General features: G+C 47.6%; 2 protein-coding genes across 2 annotated transcripts; one reads left to right on the plus strand and one right to left on the minus strand.

The window, feature by feature from the left end:
- Nucleotides 1-643: 643 nt before the first annotated feature.
- BKCO1_2600095 (dna repair protein rad4) lies at nucleotides 644-4,000 on the minus strand (the record flags this gene model as incomplete). Its single annotated transcript, XM_020273499.1, has 4 exons — nucleotides 644-2,392; nucleotides 2,451-3,131; nucleotides 3,179-3,373; nucleotides 3,425-4,000. The coding sequence occupies 4 exons, from the start codon at nucleotides 3,998-4,000 to the stop codon at nucleotides 644-646; spliced, it is 3,201 nt and encodes a 1,066-aa protein (XP_020130288.1).
- Nucleotides 4,001-5,356: 1,356 nt separating this feature from the next.
- Nucleotides 5,357-8,200, plus strand: BKCO1_2600096 (cu2+-exporting atpase; the record flags this gene model as incomplete). The annotated part of the gene is made up of 1 exon (XM_020273500.1): nucleotides 5,357-8,200. The coding sequence occupies one exon, from the start codon at nucleotides 5,357-5,359 to the stop codon at nucleotides 8,198-8,200; it is 2,844 nt and encodes a 947-aa protein (XP_020130289.1).
- Nucleotides 8,201-23,032: the final 14,832 nt, after the last annotated feature.

A 23,032-nucleotide genomic window follows, 5' to 3' on the forward strand; every position in this document is an offset into this window, starting at 1 on the left:
TGGCGGTTGTAAACAGAGTCGTAATGGGGTGAGTGTTATATAGAGTTCATCAACAGTAGCAAGACCAGCACGCGCAGGACCCTGCTGGGCGCATTTAAACACCATGGAAGCGTATATACTCACGAAGATGTGTGCCGAGGCGTGAGAGTACAGCCACGTTGGAGTGTAAGGGTCACGATGGGCGGACGAGGATGGTAATGATCAGGAAAATCACAGCACATGAAATAATATGCTGGCATGCGCCAAGAATTGACGAACGCACGTAGCCCAGGCGCAGGTTCTGCGTGCGGACACAGCATCTCTGGTGTTTCTGTCGATCAATGTGAGCGGTGTACTGGGCGAAGGACCGACATGCAGTGGACGTTCTTAGACCGTGATCCATTTGAAGGCTTGTCGCACACGACGATCTTGTAAAACATGGGGTGGCGTATAATTGTCAGCAAGGCGATAGCTCACGATCCGGAGAGTACGAGAGCTATTCAAAGAACCGACAGCTTCTTCTTTCGGTTGCTTCAGCGCCTGGTCGATCCGTGTTGATATTCACGTGGCCAGGTCAGGGAAGAGCTCTAGAATGCAGGTAAAACCAAGACTGCTCCATTAACCAAATTGCTCACTCAAGCGCTCAAATGCCTAAACAAACCCTTCAATCACTCACTACCTCCTCCGCCAACCACTCTGGCTCTGCATCTTCATCCTCTGGATCGTGCGAGGGCAATGAATCCTTGTCATCATCTGCCGAAGATGCTTTCTCATCCTCCGCCATTCCTGTGACCTTCTCAGGCGATTGTGCTTCTACCTTTGATGATTGCACAGCGCCTGCCAAATCCAGCTGAACACCAGGGATGCTCCGCTGTGGCCGAGCATCTAACACCGATTCCAACTCTTGAGCAACAGCTGCAGTCGGCTGAGATGCTTCATCCTGTTCTTCAGCTGACACATGTTGCTGGTCCGCCTCGTCATAGATGTCCATTGTCTCTGGGGACGTGGGGCCTGCCGGGAAAGTCTCTGCTTCATCCTTCTGTTCTTGCTGGGATTTCCGCTGCTCCGATGAAGTATGGCGAGCACCTAGCTCAGGATTCGTATCTTCTCTCACGAAACCACCACCTCCATCTTCTTCGTCCGGGATGAAGCTTCCACCCTCGGTGGGCAGGAAGCCTCCGCCATCTTCTGCAGAGAATTCACCACCACTTTCAGGAATAAAGTCGCGGCCGCCACCAGTAATAAATCCGCCTCCGTGCTCTGGGACAGAGCCACCTCCGTCCTCCGGAACGAACCCACCTCCACCTATCGGCTCATCGTTGGCATCGTCCTCCTCGTCCCCTCCTTCATCAGGTAAGAAGCCGCCGCCATCACCGTCATAGTACCCCCCCTCGCCATACCCATCCGCGACCGCCAGCATCCTCCCCGCCGTCGGCTGCGCCGGCGCCTCCCCCGCGCCCTCGGCCAGCAAAAACCCGCCCGCCATCTCCTCCGCCACTCTTCCCTTCTCCTCCGCCACCCTCCTCTCCTCCACCGCCATCCTCCTCTCTTCCTCCTCCCGCTCCTCCACCTCCACCCTCTCCCTCATCGCCCTCTCCCTCTCCCTCCTCTCCTCCACGCTCGCATACTCCCCCACCCTCTCCAGCACCCTCAGCCCCAGCAAGAACCTCTTCCACAGCCTCACCGCCTCCCTCCCCTTCCTCTCCCTCTCCCGCTCCGCCGCGAGGTCCGCCAGGCCGTCCAGCACCGCGCGCACCGCGTCCGCGCACTCCTCCGCCACGACGACGCCCTCGACGACGGCGGTGCCGTGGCGGCCGCGGAACGTGAAGCCCGTGACGGCGTCGGCGAAGTCGACCGCCAGCAGGCGCGCGGCGAGGCGGGCGCGCGGGTCGCGTACGTGCGCGCCGCCGGGCGGCACCATCGACGGGACGTAGACGTCGAGGTTGCCGAAGGCGTTGCGGGGGACGCGGCCGCGGACGCAAGGGGGCGGGATGTAGAGCGTGGTTTGGAAGGGGGCGTAGAGGGCGGCGCCGAGGGCGTCCCCGGCTTCGTCGTTGGCGTTGTTGTCGTCGGAGGGGGAGGGGGGGAGGCGCTGTTGTTGTCTCGAACGGCGCGGTTTGGCGTGCTTGAGGGGCTGCTCGCCCGGCTTGATCTCGCGGCCGAGGCGGTACCACTTGTCGGCGGATTTGAGCTGGTGGACGTCGCGGCGGCGGTAGATGGATTCGAGGTTGGTGTTGGCCGCGGTGCCGACGTTGACTTGGCCGCATTCGCGCTTGGGGTGGATGACTTCGTTGTGCTTGAGATGGCGCTCGAGGACGTAGTACGGGTGGTCTTTGAAGTCTTGCACATTCCTGGGCATTTCCTCCTGGGCCTCGCGACGGGAAAGCTCGGCGTCTTCGACCTGGTCTCTGTCCTATTCTGGGTAAGCCATGTCCCGCGTTGTGATATAGTCGGGCCATAGAGAGCGGTACCAGTATTGTTTTTCTTTTAAAAAGCTTCATAGCCTTTCTCCACCAACGACTTCCATTCTCGGTGGACTCGACGCGCGATTTTCTGGTCTTTGCATTGTACGCTTTTGCATATCGGCGGGTAACGTCTTTCGCAACACCATTGTCCTCGAAGGCTACGGCGTATGTCATGCTAACGTCGGGATCGTTTAATGGTGGCTCGAGACGAGACGGTTTTGCAATGGTGCCGGTGACGATTGGATCAGCTGTAATCCATTTCTGTTGCGCAGGATTGAAGGCTTCGACCCAGAATACTGGGTATCGAGGATGGGGAATTGCCTTGGTTGGTTTCACAGGTGACGGAGTAACTGCTTGGCGAGAGGATGATGAATTCAGTCCAGGTCGTCCAATTCTTGTGATCCTCCTAAGTGGCGTGGCTTTCGGGCTCGGCGTCATCTTTTCGTCGCTGTGGTCATCTGCATATACGGTTTTGCCTTGATCATGGGTGGATGACGCTGGGGTAGGCTGAGCGCCGGCAAATGGAAGCGGTTGAAGAGAGCAGACCAATCGAGCATCCACCCCAAGGGCTCTGAGAAAGGCGCAAAAAAGCATTGCACCGGTATCCGGCGATCCTTCGAAGGCAACAGCAGCCTTGCGGAAGTCTGAGGCATCCATGACCGGGTCTGCGTTTGCAGGAATTCTGAACTGCGAACCGTCAACAGCCAGCCCGGTTGAGACTGGTTTGTACATACGCCTTCAAGATCCTTGGTATATTGAGCCCATCTCGCTCGCCTTAGCCCTACAGATGTGATTTTGAACCTTTTCCACGCTTCTTTCACAAGGTGAAGACCGTCAGTGAAGGCTTTGGAGGCCGCGAATTGTGATTGATTTGGATCGGGTGCGAACAGATCAATGATTCTAGCGCTTCGAAATCTCTTCAAAGAAGACTAAAGCCATGTCAGAACTCTGCCGTAGGGCTCTCTAGAGTATGCGCGTACCTGGACCTTGTCGTCATTGCACCATGCGTTGCGAATATGCGAGTTGTACAACAGACACAGAAGATGCATTTTGTGGATGTGGAGCTTCACAGCCCTTTCGGCGGCAGTGGCTGCTTTCCTACGGGCTCTTTCCGGCTTGTTCTTTGTGTCATCGTTGCCTATCTCTATCTGAAGAGTCTCCTCTGCCTGGGCTTTCGTGAGCGGCGGCAGGACAGCATCGGCGCTTTTCTGGTCTAGATCCACATCCTCCCAATCCATATCGCTATCGTCCGACTCAGACTCGTCGATTATGGTCTGTAGCTTGGGCGTATCCTCTTCTGGCCCATTGCTACTTCCCCGGTCAACAGCAGCCGGCGGCACCGGCGAGGCGGATTCATCGACGGGCTGTTCGACCTTGCGTTTTTTCAGAGGACGGACATGTTCGGCTCTATCAGATTCAGCCTCCGAGAGCATCTCTCGAAACACGTCGGGGACGGCATCGGGAGGCGCATCATCCAATTGCTTGTTTCTGGTTGACCTTCGCGGTGCCCTGGGTGGCCCGGCTGGACCCCTCAGCTTGGCCTTTGCTCTCGCCATTTTGGCGCCGGAACCATCCGAGGCGTGTCTATACGAGTATGTGGTTGAGAGGATGCCGCGAATGTCAGTCGCTCACATGGCTCGCGGCCGTTGCAACAAAGGCGGGGCGATGCTTTCAGCTAGTTGTTGAGCGTAGGTAGCGACTCGAGAGTGAGATGTTGGGCGCTATGGGTATGCACTTATGTGGAGCGAGGGACACAGGGGGATCGAGCTCGGCGAGGTGGAGAATAAAGGATGGAGGCGGGAGCGCAGTCACATAGAGGTGAGCGATGACGTTGGCGTCGCGCTCGCGCCATCATGTGACGATAAACAAAAGGCAGGTGCCGCAGAGCTACCCGGCGATTCTAGGCAGGGTGGCGGGGCATTGACATTGACTCCCCATCTTTGCTCGCGTCACTGATACATCCATCTCCACCTCTGCTTTCGCCACAATGACAATTCGCTCCAATCTCCAGAATGCGGGGTGTCTTGATCCACCATGGTGCTGCGCAAGCGCCGAAGCTGTTACACCAATGCGGTTTCCTGCGCGTCACGTTGAAGCACGTATCCGAACAGCCTGGACGTGCTACACTCCCGGGGGTTCTGCCTTCATGGCATTGACCACACTCTCATGCGCTCCTTAGCGGATGATGGCCAGCCTCATACGGTCTGTGAGTTGTTTGACAAACGCTTGCTAAGACTCGCCGGCGTCCTGGACTGTGGGTTGCATCGCCTTGGAAGCCTGGCCGATGGGAGAAGTTGGTCCGACCCAACACATGGAGCGAGTTGAGCGTGAGTTTGTATTTGCATGGGGCTTGCGCAACAAACCAACCTTTGGTCCCACGACCTGGGGCAGCTAACGGTCGGCGTCCCCGCCCAATGACCTCGAAAGGGACCTTGGCTTTTCATTGTCACCCAGCAAGCAATCGATTCTGTGCGCTCTTTATATCAAGCTCACCACTGCTGTGCTCTGCTATGTCGGCGAGAGCTCCGATCAAAGCTTTGTGCCTCGAAGCTGCCCTTCACCTCTGCCACGTCTGTGCAGGTTACCGGGTTCGGCAGGAGCGGATTGGCAGCCGACGGCACCTGGCCGATGCCGATGTCCCGTGTGACACCCCGTTCGCTGGCTGCTTCCCTTCATATCCTAGCTACTGGCTTTTCACAGCTTCCGCCCTATTCTTACACGCCCTCAAGCTCTTCTTGATGCACATAATCCCGCTCCATTGCTTAGCAACCAGAACAGTCTAGTAAGTCGGAAGGGATGCGTCGCTGAGCTGCTGGCCTTGACTAGCTAACAGTGCAACTCGAAGATCTTGGTCAGCGGCACCCACCACCTCTTACCATCAGTTGCACCGAGCTCGCTGAAGAAGGACAACCATGGGCAGACAATACGACAATGAGGATGCGAGCTCGTCCACAGTGGTTGGCTCCAGCATATCTGAGCGTTCAGTCGTTACGAGGTGCCGCAATATCCTCGGTTGGTTTGCCGGCCGCCATCCTAGATACAACGACTGTCACGAGCATGTTGGCCATGACAGCCACAGTGGCGGTCACCGATGGCTCCGATCACCACAGGAGGCCCATTGCTGCGGAGTTGGGATGTCAGGTAATGGGGAACTCTCCCCCATTCCAATTCCTACTCTAATTGATTCAATGGACCTTGGTCAGGGCCCGTTGTACCAGAACATCAGGCTCGGCGTATCCGGTATGACATGTAGCGGATGCGAGCGGGCTCTGCAGAAAGTATTAGAGAAGATACCATCGGCAAAGGACATCCATACCGACATGGCCACCTCTCAAGCTCGTTTCTGCATCGACATCAATACCATTTCCGTTGACGCGGCTCTCCGCCACGTTCGACGCGCTACTGGCTACAAAATAAAGCAGATCGACGAAGCGAACGATGAATCCCAGTTTCTAGATGTCCTGCTCAAAGACCCCGACCGCCCGTTCCGAGGACAAACTCCGCGTGCCGTGCGGAGCTACAGGCAAACCGGGACGGACAACAAAGGCAAGACAGAGGTCCGAATCGAATTCGACCCACATTCCATCCTCCCGCGAGATCTCATGAACAAATTGGCCGAAGCCAGTGCAGAGCTGGCGCCTATCCCTCCTCCTGATTCTGTGTCTACTGGAAGAAGGCACCTCCGACGAGAGTTGATGTACTTCATCATCGCTCTGACCTTCACCCTCCCCGTCTTGGTTTTAGTGTGGGCACCGTTGCACATTTCGGACTTCAACAAGGAGATTGCTTGCCTATTCCTTGCCACCGCTGTTCAGATCTCGGCCTGGGAGTTCTACCCCAACGCTTTCAAGAGCTTGTTCCACTCCAAGCTGGCCGATATGGATCTCCTCATTATACTCAGTACCACTACTGCATACATATTCTCAGTGGCGGCATTTGCCCGCTACGAAACTGGAGACGAACCATCAGATGATTCTTTCTTCGAGACCAGTACCTTGCTCGTCACCCTCATTAGGCTCGGCCGGTACATGGCTGAGCTTGCAAGGCAGAAGGCGACTGAGTCGGTGTCTATCCGGACATTGCAAGCACCTACCGCCCAGCTGCTCATGAAACATCGCAACGAGACCAAAGATGTCGATGTCCGTCTATTGCAACGGGGTGACACGGTTCGCGTGCCACCCCACACCAGAATACCCACGGACGGTACTGTCGTATACGGCGGCTCGCAGGTGGACGAGTCTATGATGACTGGGGAATCGCGTCCAGTTGCCAAGGGAATCGATTCTGACGTGACTGCCGGCACTATGAATCTGGACGGCCAGCTCGACATCCGTGTTGATCGCATGGCCTGGGAAAATAGCATCAGCCAAATCGGTGCTCTTGTTGACCACACGGAAATGACGAAGCCGAAGATCCAGGCTCGTGCTGACAAGGTAGCGGGTTACTTTGTTCCCACCATCATCACCCTTTCCATCACTGTCTTCCTGGTTTGGATACTGGTGGGCATTCTTGTCAGCAAGAAGAGTGGAAAGGATGCGGCATCCACAGCCGCATCCTACGCCATCGCGACTCTCATAGTCTCGTGCCCTTGTGCCATCGGTCTCGCTGTTCCTATGGTCATCATCATCGCCAGCGGAGTGGCTGCGAAACACGGAGTCATCTTCCGAGCACCGGCAGCTATTGAGACGGCGCAGGACGTGACACACATTGTTGTCGACAAAACAGGGACGCTAACAGAAGGCAAGCTATCCGTCATAGCTGAAAAATTCTTATGCAGGCCTAAGACAGCTACCTTGGGTTGCCTCTTTGGGCTCGTATCCGGACAGAAACACCCAGTTGCGTTGGCGGTCGCGGATTGGATCCGCGCCGAAACAAGTCTCGAGGCTATAAAGTTCGACAATATCACTGCGATTGTCGGGGGAGGCCTTGAAGGCACACTCGATGAGGAGAAGATGGTGGTGCGAGCTGGCAACTGTGACTGGCTGCGAATCACTTCCTCAGAAGTCTTTAGCTTCACACATAACCTCACCTCGCCGCCTACACCATCAACGGAATCACCTGTCTACCAGCACTCCCTCGACTATACCATTTTCGGTGTGACCATCAACGACGAGCTTTGCGCCCTGTTCGCCCTCCGCGACGTCCTTCGTCCAGAAACACCTGCGGTCATCTCGGCACTCCAGTCCCGCCACATCTCAGTCTCGATTGTGTCGGGCGACGACGCGCGAAACGTCTCGCACTGCGCCGACATACTCAACATCCCAGCCTCACAGGCGCTGTCGCGCTGCTCGCCGACGGACAAGGCGGCGTACGTAGCGTCACTCCAAAAGGTGAACGCACGCGACATCGTGCTCTTCCTCGGCGACGGGACGAACGATGCCGTGGCGCTCAAGCAGGCGACGATTGGCATGAGCATCGCGGGTGGGACGGACGTGGCGAAGAGCGCGGCAGACATCGTCCTCGCGCGGCCGGACCTGCGCGGCTTGCTCATTGCGCTGGACGTGTCGAGACGGGCGGTCAGGCGCGTGCGGTTCAACTTTACGTGGGCGGCCGTCTACAACCTCTTCGCGGTGCTCCTCGCCGCGGGTGCCTTTGTTTCGGTCAAGATGTCTGGTGGAGCGGCAGAGCTCGCGATTCCGCCTGCGTTTGCAGGACTGGGGGAAATCGTGAGCATCCTGCCCGTTGTGCTCATTGCCTTTTCGCTGCGGTTTGCAAAATTTTCGCGACATGGCGGGGAGATGGGGCGAATGGGATGAGAAGACTCGTTTCTCTTGTTGGCTATGCGATTCTTTTTTCTCTATGCTGTTCCTTTTTTACTCTATTGTTGCACTGCTCTCTATTCTGTACTTACGAGCTTATCAACTTGGCTTGTGATTGGATACCTGGACGCAGCGACGGCGGTGTGGCTAGGCGCATGCATGCGGTTGACCGGTCGATGCGGTCCCGTCCGTGGTGCTGCTCGGGCGGCTGCGTCCGACAGCTGGAGGGCGAGTGGCCGCCGGCGGCGGGTGGGCGGGCCCGCATTCGGGTCGGTTGCTGGCCCTCTCTCACTGCCGTGCCGACGCACCGACGCTGTCTCAACTCTCTTTGCGTCTCCCTGCTCACCTCGCCCCAATCAAACCGAGCTTTCGGCCACCGGCCCGACACATCCCTCCTCTCGCTCCTCCTCTGCTGCGGGCCACGCTGCGGGCGCCTTGTCTCGTCCCGGAAGACGGCAAACGGTCGTGTCACTCATCATTCACTCGGACGGACCGAAAGGCAACTTCCACTCCAATCCGCATCCATCCATACTCCATCCGGAGACCACTCCGCGACTCGCCAGTGCGTGCTTTGCATGAAAGCAGCAGGGATGGGTGCACACGCGCCACCTGCTCCTGGTGTGGGGTTGCCGCTGCCGCCAGTGTTAGGACCGGGTGACGGGCGCGGCAGACCCAAAGAGCAGATTGACGAGCGCTGCGTGAGAGTGAGGCGAACCCATCAAACGCGGCTGGGCGGTCGCAATCTTCGTGATTCGCGAAAGGGGTGTGGACAAGGTGCGGCCTGCAGAGCGGCGGGTTGGCTGCTTTGCGTGACAAGAGCCAGACCCGCGGCGAATCGAAGGCCAGAAGGGGCAGCAAACTACTGCCCGGCACTCTGCACGGCGCCGCGTTTGCTCGTCTCCCTCGGGGCTGGACTTTGAGCTGCTTGCTTGATTGGTTCCACCATTGTTTGACAAGCTACGGCGCCAACACCAAAGCTCAGCAGCTCAGCGGAGCTGTACACGCCCACCGCCTTGGCTTTTTCTTTTGCTTGCCCCTGCCTGGACCAGACCACCGGGAGGCCGAGGGTCCAGTCGCGGCTCCTTGGCCCCCGTTCGCTCTGACCGATGATGCGAGCCCCATGCGTTCCCAGATAGGCGGAGCACGTCCAATTGACGACCCAGCCAGACGAGCACCAGAAACTCGATATCACATCGCCATCGAGCCTGCTTTCCCTGCATGATTTTCAGCTAAGCCACAGGCGCCGCCATTGTCCGACAAGCCCAGCCCAGACGGCGCCTTCTACTCCACACCGAGATTCAACCAGAGGGCGTCGATCTATCCATCTCTCTCCTCTATCTCGTTCACGAACACCCTTGCCCGACGGCGGAACCCACGGCACAGCCACAGGACGCCCTTCCCGTCTCCAAGCAAGAGAAAGCCCTCGTTGCAATGCCCCCAAAGGGCAAACGCAATGCAACCCCCATGTCGCTATCGCTAGCCCAGACGAGAAAGAGTGCAGGGCGGGGCCTCACGTCCACCCCCGGGCAAATTTCCTTTTCTTTCCTCTCTCTCTCTCTTTCTCTCTCGCGACACTCCCGGCGCTTATCACCTAGCGCCATCCTCCAATTCGCCGGTCTTCCCGCGACGTCGCGCGGCGCGCCCTATCGTGTCTCTACGCAAGTGCTAGACCACTCTCTCGGACCACTAACCCCCTTCAGCTACTCCCAACTCCAACCTCCATTTGAGTTTCAAGAGGATCCCTACTGTTTGAACACGACTTTTTTTTGTGTCAGGCGTGTGCGCGAGGGACAGCGATCTTTGTGGAAAGGATAGGAGAGGAGTGTACGTAGTTCGGTGGAGCATTCCTCCAACGAAACGTGTAGCAAACCCCCGTCCGTCTCACTATCAAAGAAAAAATAAAACAAAAAAAGGTTAAACAGGGCCGGCCGTCTGCCACTGTGATGATCTGCTCGAACCCGTGACGTCTTATCGGAACCCCCTTTTGTGGCTGCATTATTCCGAAGCCCGTCATCAGCTCTGCCGGTGGGCACTAACGTGGATACGTGGGCGGTGGCTGAGCAGCGTTTTTGTGGCTTTTTGGGGAGGAGGCTTTTGACGTGCGTGTGGGGGGGCGCTGTTGACAGCAAGGCAAGTGTGACGGGGAAGTGAAAGCATGGTTCGGATGATCCCTAGGCGGCGGGTTGAGAAGGAGATTGACCCACGGCGATCTTTCCATGTGGACAGCCGGAGCGGCGCGCATGTTCTGACGTAGTTAGATGCAGGTTTTCTGAACGAGCTTGCTTCACCAGTGGTCGGAGTAGATATTCCGGACATAGACGCGAAGCGTTGAGGCTAGGTACACAAGTGCATCTAGACAATAGGATTCCACCGCCGCCTGCGTGGCATATATCAAGGTGGGTCGATTTTTATCACTGTGGCGTGGGCGGCCAGATCACTCAGGTTTCGGCACGCATGATAGGCAGACGAGGAAGGACACGACGGCCCCGTCATCTCGCCGTAGCGAGAGCGAGATCGAGGCATCAATGGTTGTGGTTCTCTCTCTCTCTCTCTCTCTCTCTCTCTCCCCTGCCTCGCTTTGGTGGGTGGAAGGAAGGAAGAAGGCCGCCGTCTTTCTTCGCCGCGCAGGTCCCTCACGGGCCGTCGGGTTTGTAGCTTCTTTCCATCTAGCTCCCTCTACCTTCGAAAGAGCACAGGACAATATGATGATGACGTGCACAATCTCAAATCCAAGATCCACACGACTGGGAAAAACAAGAACGAAAAGCAAAAGGCATCGGCCGACAACAAGAAATCTCCACAATCCGGCGGCTTGGGATATGTCGGATCGGAGCTCGGTACAGTTACGGGAGGGCGGGCCAAGGGCTTGCAATCCTACCGTCGGAAGAGACCCTTTTTTCCTTTCCCTCTCTGTCCGTTCCTCTGCTCATTCGTCGGATGTCGGGGGGGGCGGAGGAAGGAAGAGGCATCGGTTCGAGGGAACGGCCATGAGTGGCGTTTTTTTTTTCGGCCTTCGGCCCGGCCGCCGCGCCTCAACGCTGTTCTCGCCGCGCGCGCTCTGGTCGTTTAATGCAGCAAATCCTTCGGGTTCGTGTGGGGGAGAGTGTGAGGGGAGGGCGCCGCTGCAAAGAAAAGGAAGCCGCCGCCGCCGCCGCGGCGCTGCAGGGATGATGATCTGCGTAGCGGAGAAGGAATAGGTAGGGAGAGGCGGCGGCGGCGGCGGCGAGGCGTTGGCGTGTGCTTGGAGTCGCAGCAAGTGGTAAAGGCGCAAGACCGCGGGAACTAGGGGTGTGTCGCGGCAGCCGGCAGGGGTGGCACTGCCGGCAATGACGCGGCAGTGCCGACAGCCGTTTCGCGCTGCCGGTAATACGGTTTTTACCCCTTACCTAATTTGGTAGGGCGTCTATAAATCGGCGTAACTCCTAGCCGTCTTACTAGAACGGTTTATCTAAGCGTATATCCTATCTTATAAGCGGATATTCGTATATAAGCCGATTATTTATAGTATTAAGAACTATTATATATAATCCTTCTCTTATTATCTTATTCTTTACTACTTATATAACTTATCTATCTACTAAACGTATTATACGTTATTATCTTATATAGATTACTACGATAATAGTATCGGCGAGGGTACTACTTACTAAGAAGGCTAATATAGTAGTAGTATCTACGGCGAGGGCTATAGTAAGAGCTATAGCGACGCCTATAACGCCTACGAGGCTTACTAAGTAGATTATAAATCTACTAGAATCTTCGTTTCTCGTATAAATTACTAGAAGCTACTACTAAATTAGCTAAGATATATAGAGTCGGGTAAATATTACTACTATATACTCTATTAGGGCGATATATACGCCGTTTTATCGGCTTAAACGACGATAGCGGCGATCGCCTATAAATCTATATTTAGAGCGGTCTCTTTACTATCTACCGTAGTATTAAATATCTTATCTACTATAGTATTAAGTCCTTTATTCTCCTTCTAAAGCGGCGGCGGCGTAAGAAGCTTCTCTAAGCCCTTCTCTATATTATTCGCTATTATATTATTAATTATATACTAGGTCCGCGGCTAGCGTAGCTAATTCTTTTATAGTTATAGCTACTCTAACTACTTCGCTTATTATTTATTATAATCCCTCGTAGCCTTCTCGCGCGCGAGGGTCTAGTATTACTTACGCGCTATAATAAGTTCGCCTTAGCGGCGAAGAATAGACTTATTTATAAAGATATATATAAGCGAATCTAGAATCTAGAATCTTATTCTAGTATAGTTATTAGTTATAATAAGGTTTATCGCCGAGAATAAGCGCTTAAAGAGTATCGAATTAGCTATTATTACGCGAAGATAATTCGCTAGCCTTTATAAATTTAGTAAATAAATCGCGTAGTTTTAAAACGCTATTAGATTAGACTACGCGAATATCTAGCTTTTTAGATAGTCGAAGAGCTTTTTACGATACTTAAAGTCGCTAAACTACTAGTAAAATAAGTCTAAGTAGAAGAAATAGACGTAGCTAGCGAAGAAGATATTTATAGCCGCTATCGCTATTAGAAGATAGCTAAGCGACGCTTTTTTATTTACGTAGTCTAATATCTTCGCCGTCTAGTAAATAGATATAATTTAGACGTTAAAGCGGCTTTACTAGAGGCGTAGAAGAGCCTTCGGCTTAAGAAGATTACTCTAGTATTAGTAACGTTATAGATAATCGCGGATATAATACTAACGATTAATAACCTAGTATTAAGTATACCCGTTAGCGCTAAGCCTAATCTAGATAAACTCTAGTTATCTAGCTAATAAAATCGCCGCTAGATAAGAGAAATTTAACCCGATAAAATATTTATAATATTATCTTATCTTACTAAGCGTCGCCGAATTAGACTTCGATATTACCTACTACTTATATATAATACTAAGTAATTTATCTATCTAATAAATCTTCGTCTAAAACGACGTATCTAGTAAGATCTTTCTTACGCGCTCTAAGCTAAGTACTCTTTAGCCCCGTTTACCGTTATCTAGCGCTTATTTATCTATCGCTAACTACTATAGCGGCCTTATAAGCCTTACTAAGCTCTATATTAAGCCCTTAAACGACCTCTAACGTATAAGAATACTAAGAACGAGTAAGTAAGACTTTTACTCGGCTAGCTAGTATAGCTTCTTTAATCGCTAACGGCTTCTAGACGCCTTACGTAAATACTCTACGAGATAGTTAGCCTCGTTAAAGACGTTTCTATATACGTTAATCCTAGTAAGCTAGTCTCTTATAAGTAGCTAGAGTCCGTAGAAGTCGTATAATATAAAAAATACGTACTTAAGCTCGTCGTTTTTCGCTATTATCTTAAGTATTATTCTCGTAGTATTATAGATATCTATTATAAGACTATTTATCCGCTTAGACCTACCGCCGGTCGTAGCGAGTATTATCTCTTACTATAATCGCTATAAATTCGCTACCGTCGCGGATAACGACCCTAAATTAAATAATCGTATATAAAATAAGCTTCTATTAAATAGAGCGATCGAAGAGTTTATTATATAAGCCCCGCTACGAGCGTTACTCTCGTTAGTTATAAAGTTAAGGTATTTCTACTACTTAATCGCGTTCTTAATACTACTACTAATCTATATCTTCGTAGGCTTAAGTAAGCTCTCGATCTTCTAACGATTTAGCGGTATATAATTAGGGTTTAGTATAAGAATCTATAGCCGCGTCTCGTATACGCTTTATATACGAGACTTATAGAAGTTACGTACTAGCTACGTAACTCTCGCTTAGCTATATATAAAAGCCCTTCGGCCTACGGGCGAAGGCCGAATTCCTTAAAAATTCGTCTATTAATTATAAGCCCTCTTCTTATATCTATTTTAAGCTTCCTATTCGTGCCTTATATTTTATATTTAAATTCTTCTCTTTAAATAGCCGGTTTAGAATACCTTCTAAGCGAACTCTTTTTTCCGTACGCGACGCATATACGTCGCGTACTAAAAACGCTACGGTCGTATAAGACCTCTTAACTAGATTAGACTATCTAATTTCTAGCGAATTAGACGATAACGCTAACGAGATATTCCTAATATCTACCGCTATAGAAGAATTTCTCTCTATAACGATTACGCCCGAAGACGTTATTACGAATCTAAAGACTAAGATCTATAGGCTCTCTATAGTAATCTCGACCTCCTCGGCTTAAATTATCGAATTAAACGCTTTAATTAAGGGTCTATAAAAACGTATTAATATACTCTCTTAGCTAAGCGTACCCGAAACGTATACTCCTCGTATATATCTCGACTCCGAAGCGCGGAAGGCGATCTAGCGAGAAAAGAACGTTTCTAAACTATAAACCGCGACCTAATACTATTTCGATAAGTAGATTAACGAGTTAAATAATAAGTTTAATATACTTAATCTATAAGACTAGAATATCGAAAAGTAAATTTACTAGGCCCTCTAGGGCCTCGCGAAGTACGAAGTAATCGCCTAGTATATCTACTAACGCCTAGATAAATTTATAATCTAAGGGGAGCTTCTCTTCGAGGAGTTTAAAGTAATCGTTTAAGATTAAGTAAGAAACCCTACCTTACGGCGGTACGAGAATACGGTTATATTCTACTACTCTTTAATAAAGTCTAGTATATCGTATTAGAAGTACCGCGCCTATATAGAAAGCCTATATAAATAACTTCTATACGCGGTAGCCGATAAGAATCTTCTTATTAATCTTTTCTTTACGAACCTTCTAGAGGTCTATCGTAAAGAACTTCTTAAATACCCTACGATAAAGACTATTCGGGGGGTTAAGAAACTCTACGACTTAATTATTAGCCTTAAGTAGACGCTCGGCTTAGTTAAGATAGCGTAAACGAAGAAATAATAGCGCTAGAGCGTAGGCTATAAACGCCCGCGTCTAGCCTACTCTACCGATAGTAGGCGAAATCGGTCGAGAAACTTAAGCCGATATAAGCCGCCTCGCTAAGAAGACTTCTAGAAGTCGACTCGTAGATAAGGCGTAGGCGCTTCGTATACGAAGCGTAATTCGGGCTTCTATCGGTTTAATAAGAACCCGGCTAGTAACTAACCCCCTTTTAGAGCCGATAGCTCGAAGGACGATAAGACCTCGAAAAAAAGATAGTTCTAGTAGCGGCCCTAAGCCGCCTATCTTTAAAACTAGTCGACCGAGGCTTAACCGAACGGATTATTATAAACGTTCTTCTAGAGTCGCCGGAAGGGCTAGTAGTCTTAAAGACCCTCTTAGATTTAGAAAGCGATATAAACCTTATTAGGTAAGATCTAATAAGTATCTATCGCGTACTCTTCTCGTACGTTAAGCGTACGCTCCGCGTATAATTCTTAGATAGCTACTCTATAACTATATAAAACTTCTATAAACTTACCCTCTAGGCTAAAGACGGAATAGGCGTTAAGTAAACTATTAAACCGCGCCTATTTTAGAGCGCGTTCTTCGAGGGTTACGACTTAATTCTCGGCCTAGACTAGCTAAAAGCGGCCGATCTTATCGCCCGCTTTAATACGAATACTCTTAAATAGAATAATCTATACTAAGATTATATCGAGCTTATCTTTACGGTATAATTCGCTAGTTAACTAGCCTTAGACGATTCCGTCTACTAGATTAATCTAGAAGATAAGATTTCTAGTTAGAACTAGCCCCTACTAACGTAGAAAGACGAAGATTATAATTCTACGTACTATTCGCGACGCACTAGCGCCGCGTATATATAATATATATACTTCGTATTAGAAGTATAGGATAATTCTATTCTTATAGCCGTAACGATTACCGCGCTATAAGAAGAACTCCTAAGTTAATACTAAGACTTTACGGATATCGTATCGAACGAATTAGCTAGTAAGCTAGCCTAGAACTTCGAATACGACTATACGATCGATCTAGAGAACGGTAAGTCGCCGCTTTAAATATCTATCTATAACCTCTCGCTAAGAGAGCTATAGATTCTATAAGAATATCTCGATAAGGCTCTTAAAAAGGGCTAGATTCGGCCTAGTAAATCTTCTACTAGCGCGCTAATCCTCTTCGTCTCTAAGCCTAACGGGACTATACGATTATATATCGATTATTAGGGGCTAAATTAGGTTACGATTAAGAATCGACACTCGCTTTTTCTTATTAGCGAATTATTAAACCGTATATCTTACGCGAAGATCTTTACGAAGCTAGACTTACGTAACGCCTATTATAGACTCCGCATTCGTAAGAGCGACGAGTAGAAGACGGCCTTTAAGATAAAATACGGCCTATTTAAGTATCTCGTTATATTCTTCGGCCTAGCTAACGCGCCGGCTACGTTCTAGAGCTATATTAATAAAGCTCTTAGAAGCCTCGTAGATACTATCTACGTCGTATATCTAGATAATATCTTAATCTACTCTTAAAACGAGAAAGATTACGTCTAATACGTTTAGTAGATACTCTAGCGCCTCCGGAACTAGAGCTTATATATTAAGATATTAAAGTATACCTTCTATACGATCTACGCGGAGTTTTTAGAGTTTATCGTAACGTCTAGCGGCGTCGTAATAGACCCTAAACGCGTAAAGGCTATTTAAGAATAGCTAAAATCTAGCTTCTTTCGTAATATATAAGTATTTCTTAGCTTTACTAACTTCTATAGGCGATTTATATAGAACTACTTCTCTATTATTAAGCTTCTAAATAACCTCCTCCGGAACGCTACTCGGGCACCTAAGAAAGTATCTATAAAGAAGTCCCGAAAGGGCCTAACTAAGTAGTATATTTAGTTCTACTAGCTAGATGACGCTACGTATACGTTTTATACGCTAAAAGACGCCTTTTCGTACGGCCCGGTCCTCCGGTACTACGATCTAGTATTATAGCTAATACTTATTACTAATATATCGGATTTCGCCTTAGCTAGTATTCTACTCTAGCTCTAAGCGTAGAAGGGCGACTAAAAATACTAGTTACCTATTATCTACTATAGTAAGAAGTTTACGGCTATAAAAGTACGCTACGATACGCACGATAAGAAACTACTAGCTATCGTTAAATACTTTAACGTATAGCGATACTTTCTCGTATATACCTCGTACCCGACGCGCGTACTCTACGATTATAATAATCTTAGATACTTTATAAGTACTAAAAAGTTATTAGAACGTTAGGCCCGCTACGCTAAAACGCTAGCGAAGTTCGACTTCGAGATTAAATATAAACCCGGGGTCTCTAATCCCGCCGATTCTCTCTCTAGGCGATCCGATTACGTATTAGAGTTTAAAGAGGTTAAAAAGAAGATATATCTAAACGCTATATTACTAACGTTATAATAAAAGCTACGAATACGGGAACTTATAGATAGTTTCTCGAGGGCTACTATCCCTACTACGCGCGGCGTATATAAAGAGTATATAAGAGACCCGCGCTATAATAGCTAACTAGATAATACGCTCTTCGTTTCTCTACTAGAACTTATCGCCGCCGTATATACTAGCGCGGCTAGCGAAAACCGTAATAACGCGAGGGCCTAGGATTCTAGATCTCTAGATAAGAAAAGCTTACGGCTAGCGTAAGCCCTCGCCGGTATAAAAGAAGCCTAGAGCTTCGTACTACGTTAAGTAATAGTAGTAGCTATACTTAACGAAAAACTAGCTATAGAGGAACCTCTAAGGTTACTATTCTTATTTATTAAGGAGGTCTAGCGGGAAGACGATACCGTCGTCTAGCGCCGGACTTAAACCCTAGAGGAACTTACGGCTAAGAATTAGTTCTTTAACTAAGATAGCCTTCTACGCCGCTATATAAAGGTCTACGTCTCTTATAGCACCCCTCTACGGGACGAGATTATTAGGCGTAACTATAACGACTCTACGGGCGGCTACTATAGCTTTAAACGTATATATAAAGTAATCGTACGTAAGTACGAGTAGCCTAGTCTAAATAAGGAAGTTAAGGCCTATATTAATATATATAACGCCTACTAGAGATATAAGGTACGTCGCTATAAGCCCTACGGCCTTCTATAGCCGGTTAAGGTAGAACGAGAACTATAGAAATATCTCTCTCTCGATTTTATTACGGATCTTCTTAAATTAAGAGGCCGCGATAGGGGCTTATATAACTCTATTCTAGTAGTTATAGACCGCGCTACTAAGAAGATATTTTACTTCTCGATACGTAAGACGATCGACGTAAAGAATCTTACGGTCCTACTCGAATTATACTTCTTATAGACGATCGTCTCGGACTCTATCGTCTTAGATAGAGGATTAGTATTTATTAGCGAATACTAGTCTATTCTATACTACGAACTAGATATTAAACGACGCCTTAGTACGGCATTCTATTCGTAGACGGACGGATAAATAGAATATTAAAACTAAGAGATTAAGACGTATCTAAGGATATACTCTAACTAGAAGTAATCTAATTAGGCTAAATTACTACTATAAGTAGTATTCGCGTATAATAATAAGTTATACTCTACTATCGAATATACCCCTAATATTCTAAGCTACGGCACGGATAACGAGGCGTTAGACGATATTCTTAGATCTAACTAGATAAGAAGCCTCGTAGTAGTATTCTTAGATATCGAGAATATTACTCTCGCGCCCGACGTAGCTAAAGCGTATATCGAACGTATACGTAGCGTATACGTACGTATATATTAGATAATTCTATACGTATAGTAGCTCTAGGCTCGGTACTATAATAAAGGCCGCCTAGATCGCCACTTTAAAATAGAGAACGAGGTCCTACTATTTATAAAGAATATTTATACGAAGCGATCTTATAAGAAGCTAGACGGCCGATTCCTTAATTCCTTTAAGATTATTAAGGAGGTTAGAAACTCCGCCTATTAGCTTAAGCTACTAGCCTTAATAGCGCGGCTCTATTCTATCTTCTATATATCTCTCCTAGAGCTATACTCCGTAAAGTTCGGTTTTTAACCGCCCGCTATAGAGTTAGAGGATATATAGAAGGTTAAGACCGTCGTTAACTATAAAGACGACCTCCGCGGTTCGTAGTATCTTATTAAATAGCTAGGCTAGCTAAATAAATATAATAAGTAGAAGTACGAGTACGAACTCGAGAACTACTAAAAACTACTCGACGAATACTATCGACGGTATTCTAGAAAAATAAATCTACCGGGTACGAAACGCGTACGAAGAGTACGCGAAGAACCTTCGTAATAAGACGAAAAACCTTAAAAAGACCTATCGAAGAATAATTCTAAAGATATAAAGAGCGTGCGAAGAGTACGCGGGAATCTACCGTAAGTAGGCGAAAAACCTATAAAACGCGGGCGGGAAAGGCCTTTCGGCTTAAGAAATAAGACGAAGCGGTAAAAGCTTAGTCTTCGAGATTTAGAGTTAAAGGGCGAAAGCTACTAAATATATCGTATACTACGGCCGAGATCGACACGTCGCCGAAAGGCACCCGGAATAAAAACCATAGTTTCTTTCGTAGTTAGAAAATCTTATAGAACTAATTAACTTACGAAAACTTTTAGGTTAATAACTATAATATAAGAAGAATAGATTTTTATTACTAGGCGTAAGCGCCGCGTACGAGAAGCGTATCTAATTTATATAAAACTCTAAGCCTAGCCTAACTCGTAAAGAACCCTAAAACCTCGCTAAATATTAAAACTAAATTTTATCTATCCTCTATTTCTTACTTTACTAAGGGCCTATACTAGTACTATCGTATACTCTTCTAGCTATTACTCTCGTCGAGGGACTTATCGCGGTTCGGGTCGAGGCTATTCTTTTTAAAGAGGTTATTCTAGCTATATAAAAGGCGGTTCTTAGTAGCTACGTCGATACGTTAGTTCGTAGGAAGTATTAAACCGATACCGCCTATACTAAGCTATACTAAGAGTTAGTAAAAGTAAAAGCGGACGATTAAGAAAGCTCTTATCTACTTACGTTAGAGGTTATAGTCGCGAGAGACTTACTAAGCGTATAAATACTTTTTAAAACCGCTAGCGTTCTTAACGCGAGCCTTCTTAAGCCGGCGGAAGTTCTTAACGTAGTTAAGATACTTAGAGGCGTAGCTACGGACTAAATTCTACTTCTTAGAAGTATTATAACGAATAGCCTACTAGCGTATAAACGATAATACGTTTATAGCGCGGCGAAACTTAGAAGACGGCTAGATAGGCGAAAAGAGTTAGCTAAAAATATAACGCGTATACGAATCGTAGAGTAAAACTTATCTAAGTATAATCGTACCGCGCTCTAGTATATCTTTAGTACTTCGAGAGCGGTATCTTACGTATATAGCCCTACTTAATAATATTCTTTACGTTATTATCGATCTAAGAAGCGGAAGCCTAGTATAAAAGATAACGTTTATAGAAGGCCTTATAATAAGGCGGAATCGGCTTCTAATAAGAAGCTAGACCGCGTATACTAACGAGATAACGTCGAGAGACGTTTTATATACTAAACGGCTTATAGCGAGCTCGAGCCTTATCTTTATCTTTATCTTAAGCTAATTTAAGACCGAGCTAGCTTATACGAGATAGCTCCTTCTCTTTCTTACTTATACTATCTATAGGACTAGCTTCTAGAGTAATAGAAGACGTTAAAGAACGAGCGGTAGAGCCGCGGAAGGAAGTTAAAGATAAAGCTATATTAGAAAATAGATATAGCGTAAAGTCGAAAAACGATCGCGTAAGAGAATTCTAATATACGAAGGCTTCTTACTAGCTCCTTCTACGGTACGCGTACGTAAAACGTATAGACCTAGACTTTATAGAAACGTATCTATCTAATAGAAGAAACTATATCTACTTAACGCCTAAGTACTACTCGTAAAGAGGTAAGAACCTATTATCTAGCTAATAGATATAGATATAACGATACTAGCTACTAAACCTAGCCGTAGACTAAGAATTACGAGTAGTAGTAGTAAACTCTATAAAGATAGATACGCCTAATATAATTACTATAAAGAGATATTAGGGGGGAAGTACGCGCCGCGTATACTATACGTATCTAGAACGTATAAATAATAATTCTAAAACGCTTAAGCTATATACGAGACTCGCGATTATAAATCTAAAAAGATAAAAGACGGAATAACCGCTATTACGTAGAAAGTAATTACTACTTCCCCTACGTAAAACTAAACCCCTAATAGAGTTCTACTTTTAGATACTCTAAGCCGCGTAACGGTCTAGAGTAGCTAAACTTTTCTACTACTCTAGCGTATAGCGCTATATACCCGACCCGCGTATAATAGTCGTACGCGTTAAGTATACTCCGCGTATCTACTTATAATATAGGTAAAAGCGGATATTCTAAGAGATATTATAAGAATCTATAGCCGCGTCTCGTATACGCTTTATATATAAGATCTATAGAAGTTACGTACTAGTTACGTAACTCTCGCTTAGCTATATATAAAAGCCCTTTAGCCTACGGGCGAAGGCCGAATTTCTTAAGAATTCGTCTATTAATTATAAGCTCTCTTCTTATATCTATCTTAAGCTCCCTATTCGTGCCTTATACCTTATATTCGAATCCTTCTCTTTAAATAGCCGGTTTAGGATATTTTTTAAGCGGACCCTTCTTTCCGTACGCGACGCGTATACGTCGCGTACTAAAAACGCTATAGTCGTATAAGATCTCTTAATCGAGTTAGACTATCCGATCTCTAGCGAATTAGACGATAACGCCGACGAGATACCCCTAATATCTACCGCTATAGAAGAACCCCCCTCTATAACGATTACGCCCGAAGACGTTATTACGAATCTAAAGGCTAAGATTTATAGACTCTCTATAGTAATCCTAACCTCCTCGGCTTAAATTATCGAATTAAACGCTTTAATTAAGGGTCTATAGAAACGTATTAATATACTCTCTTAACTAAGCGTACCCGAAACGTATACTCCTCGTATATATCTCGACTTTAAAGCGCGGAAGGCGATCTAGCGAGAAAAGAACGTTCTTAAACTATAAACCGCGACCTAGTACTATTTCGATAAGTAGATTAACGAGTTAAATAATAAGTTTAATATACTTAATCTATAAGACTAGAATATCGAGAAGCGGACCCGCTAGGCCCTCTAGGGCCTCGCGAAGTACGAAGTAATCGCCTAGTACGTCTACTAACGCCTAGATAAATCCGTAACCCGAGGAGAGCTTCTCTTCGAGGAGTTTAAAGTAATCGTTTAAGATTAAGTAAGGAACTCTACCTTACGGCGGTACGAGAATGCGGTTATATTCTACCGCTTTCTAATAAAGTCTAGTACGTCGTATTAGAAGTACCGCGCCCGTATAGAAAGCCTATATAAATAGCTTCTATACGCGGTAGCCGATAAGAACCTTCTTATTAACCTCTTCTTTACGAACCTCCTAGAGGTTTATCGTAAAAAACTCCTTAAATATCCTACGATAAAGACTATCCGGGGGGTTAAGAAACTCTACGACTTAATTATTAGCCTTAAGTAGACGCTCGGCTTAGTTAAGATAGCGTAGACGGAGGAATAATAGCGCTAGAGCGTAGACTATAAACGCCCGCGTCTAGCCTACTCTACCGATAGTAGACGAGGTCGGTCGAGAAACTCGAGCCGATATAAGCCGCCTCGCTAAGAAGACTTCTAGAAGTCGACTCGTAGATAAGGCGTAGGCGCTTCGTATACGAAGCGTAACTCGGGCTCCCGCCGATTTAATAAGAACCCGGCTAGTAACTAACCCCCTTCTAGAGCCGATAGCTCGAAGGACGATAAAATCTTAGAAAAAGAATAGTTCTAGTAGCGGCTCTAAGCCGCCTATCTCTAGAACTAGTCGACCGAGG

The sequence above is a fragment of the Diplodia corticola genome (genome assembly GCF_001883845.1).
Source record: "Diplodia corticola strain CBS 112549 chromosome Unknown scaffold26, whole genome shotgun sequence".
NCBI lineage: Eukaryota > Fungi > Ascomycota > Dothideomycetes > Botryosphaeriales > Botryosphaeriaceae > Diplodia > Diplodia corticola.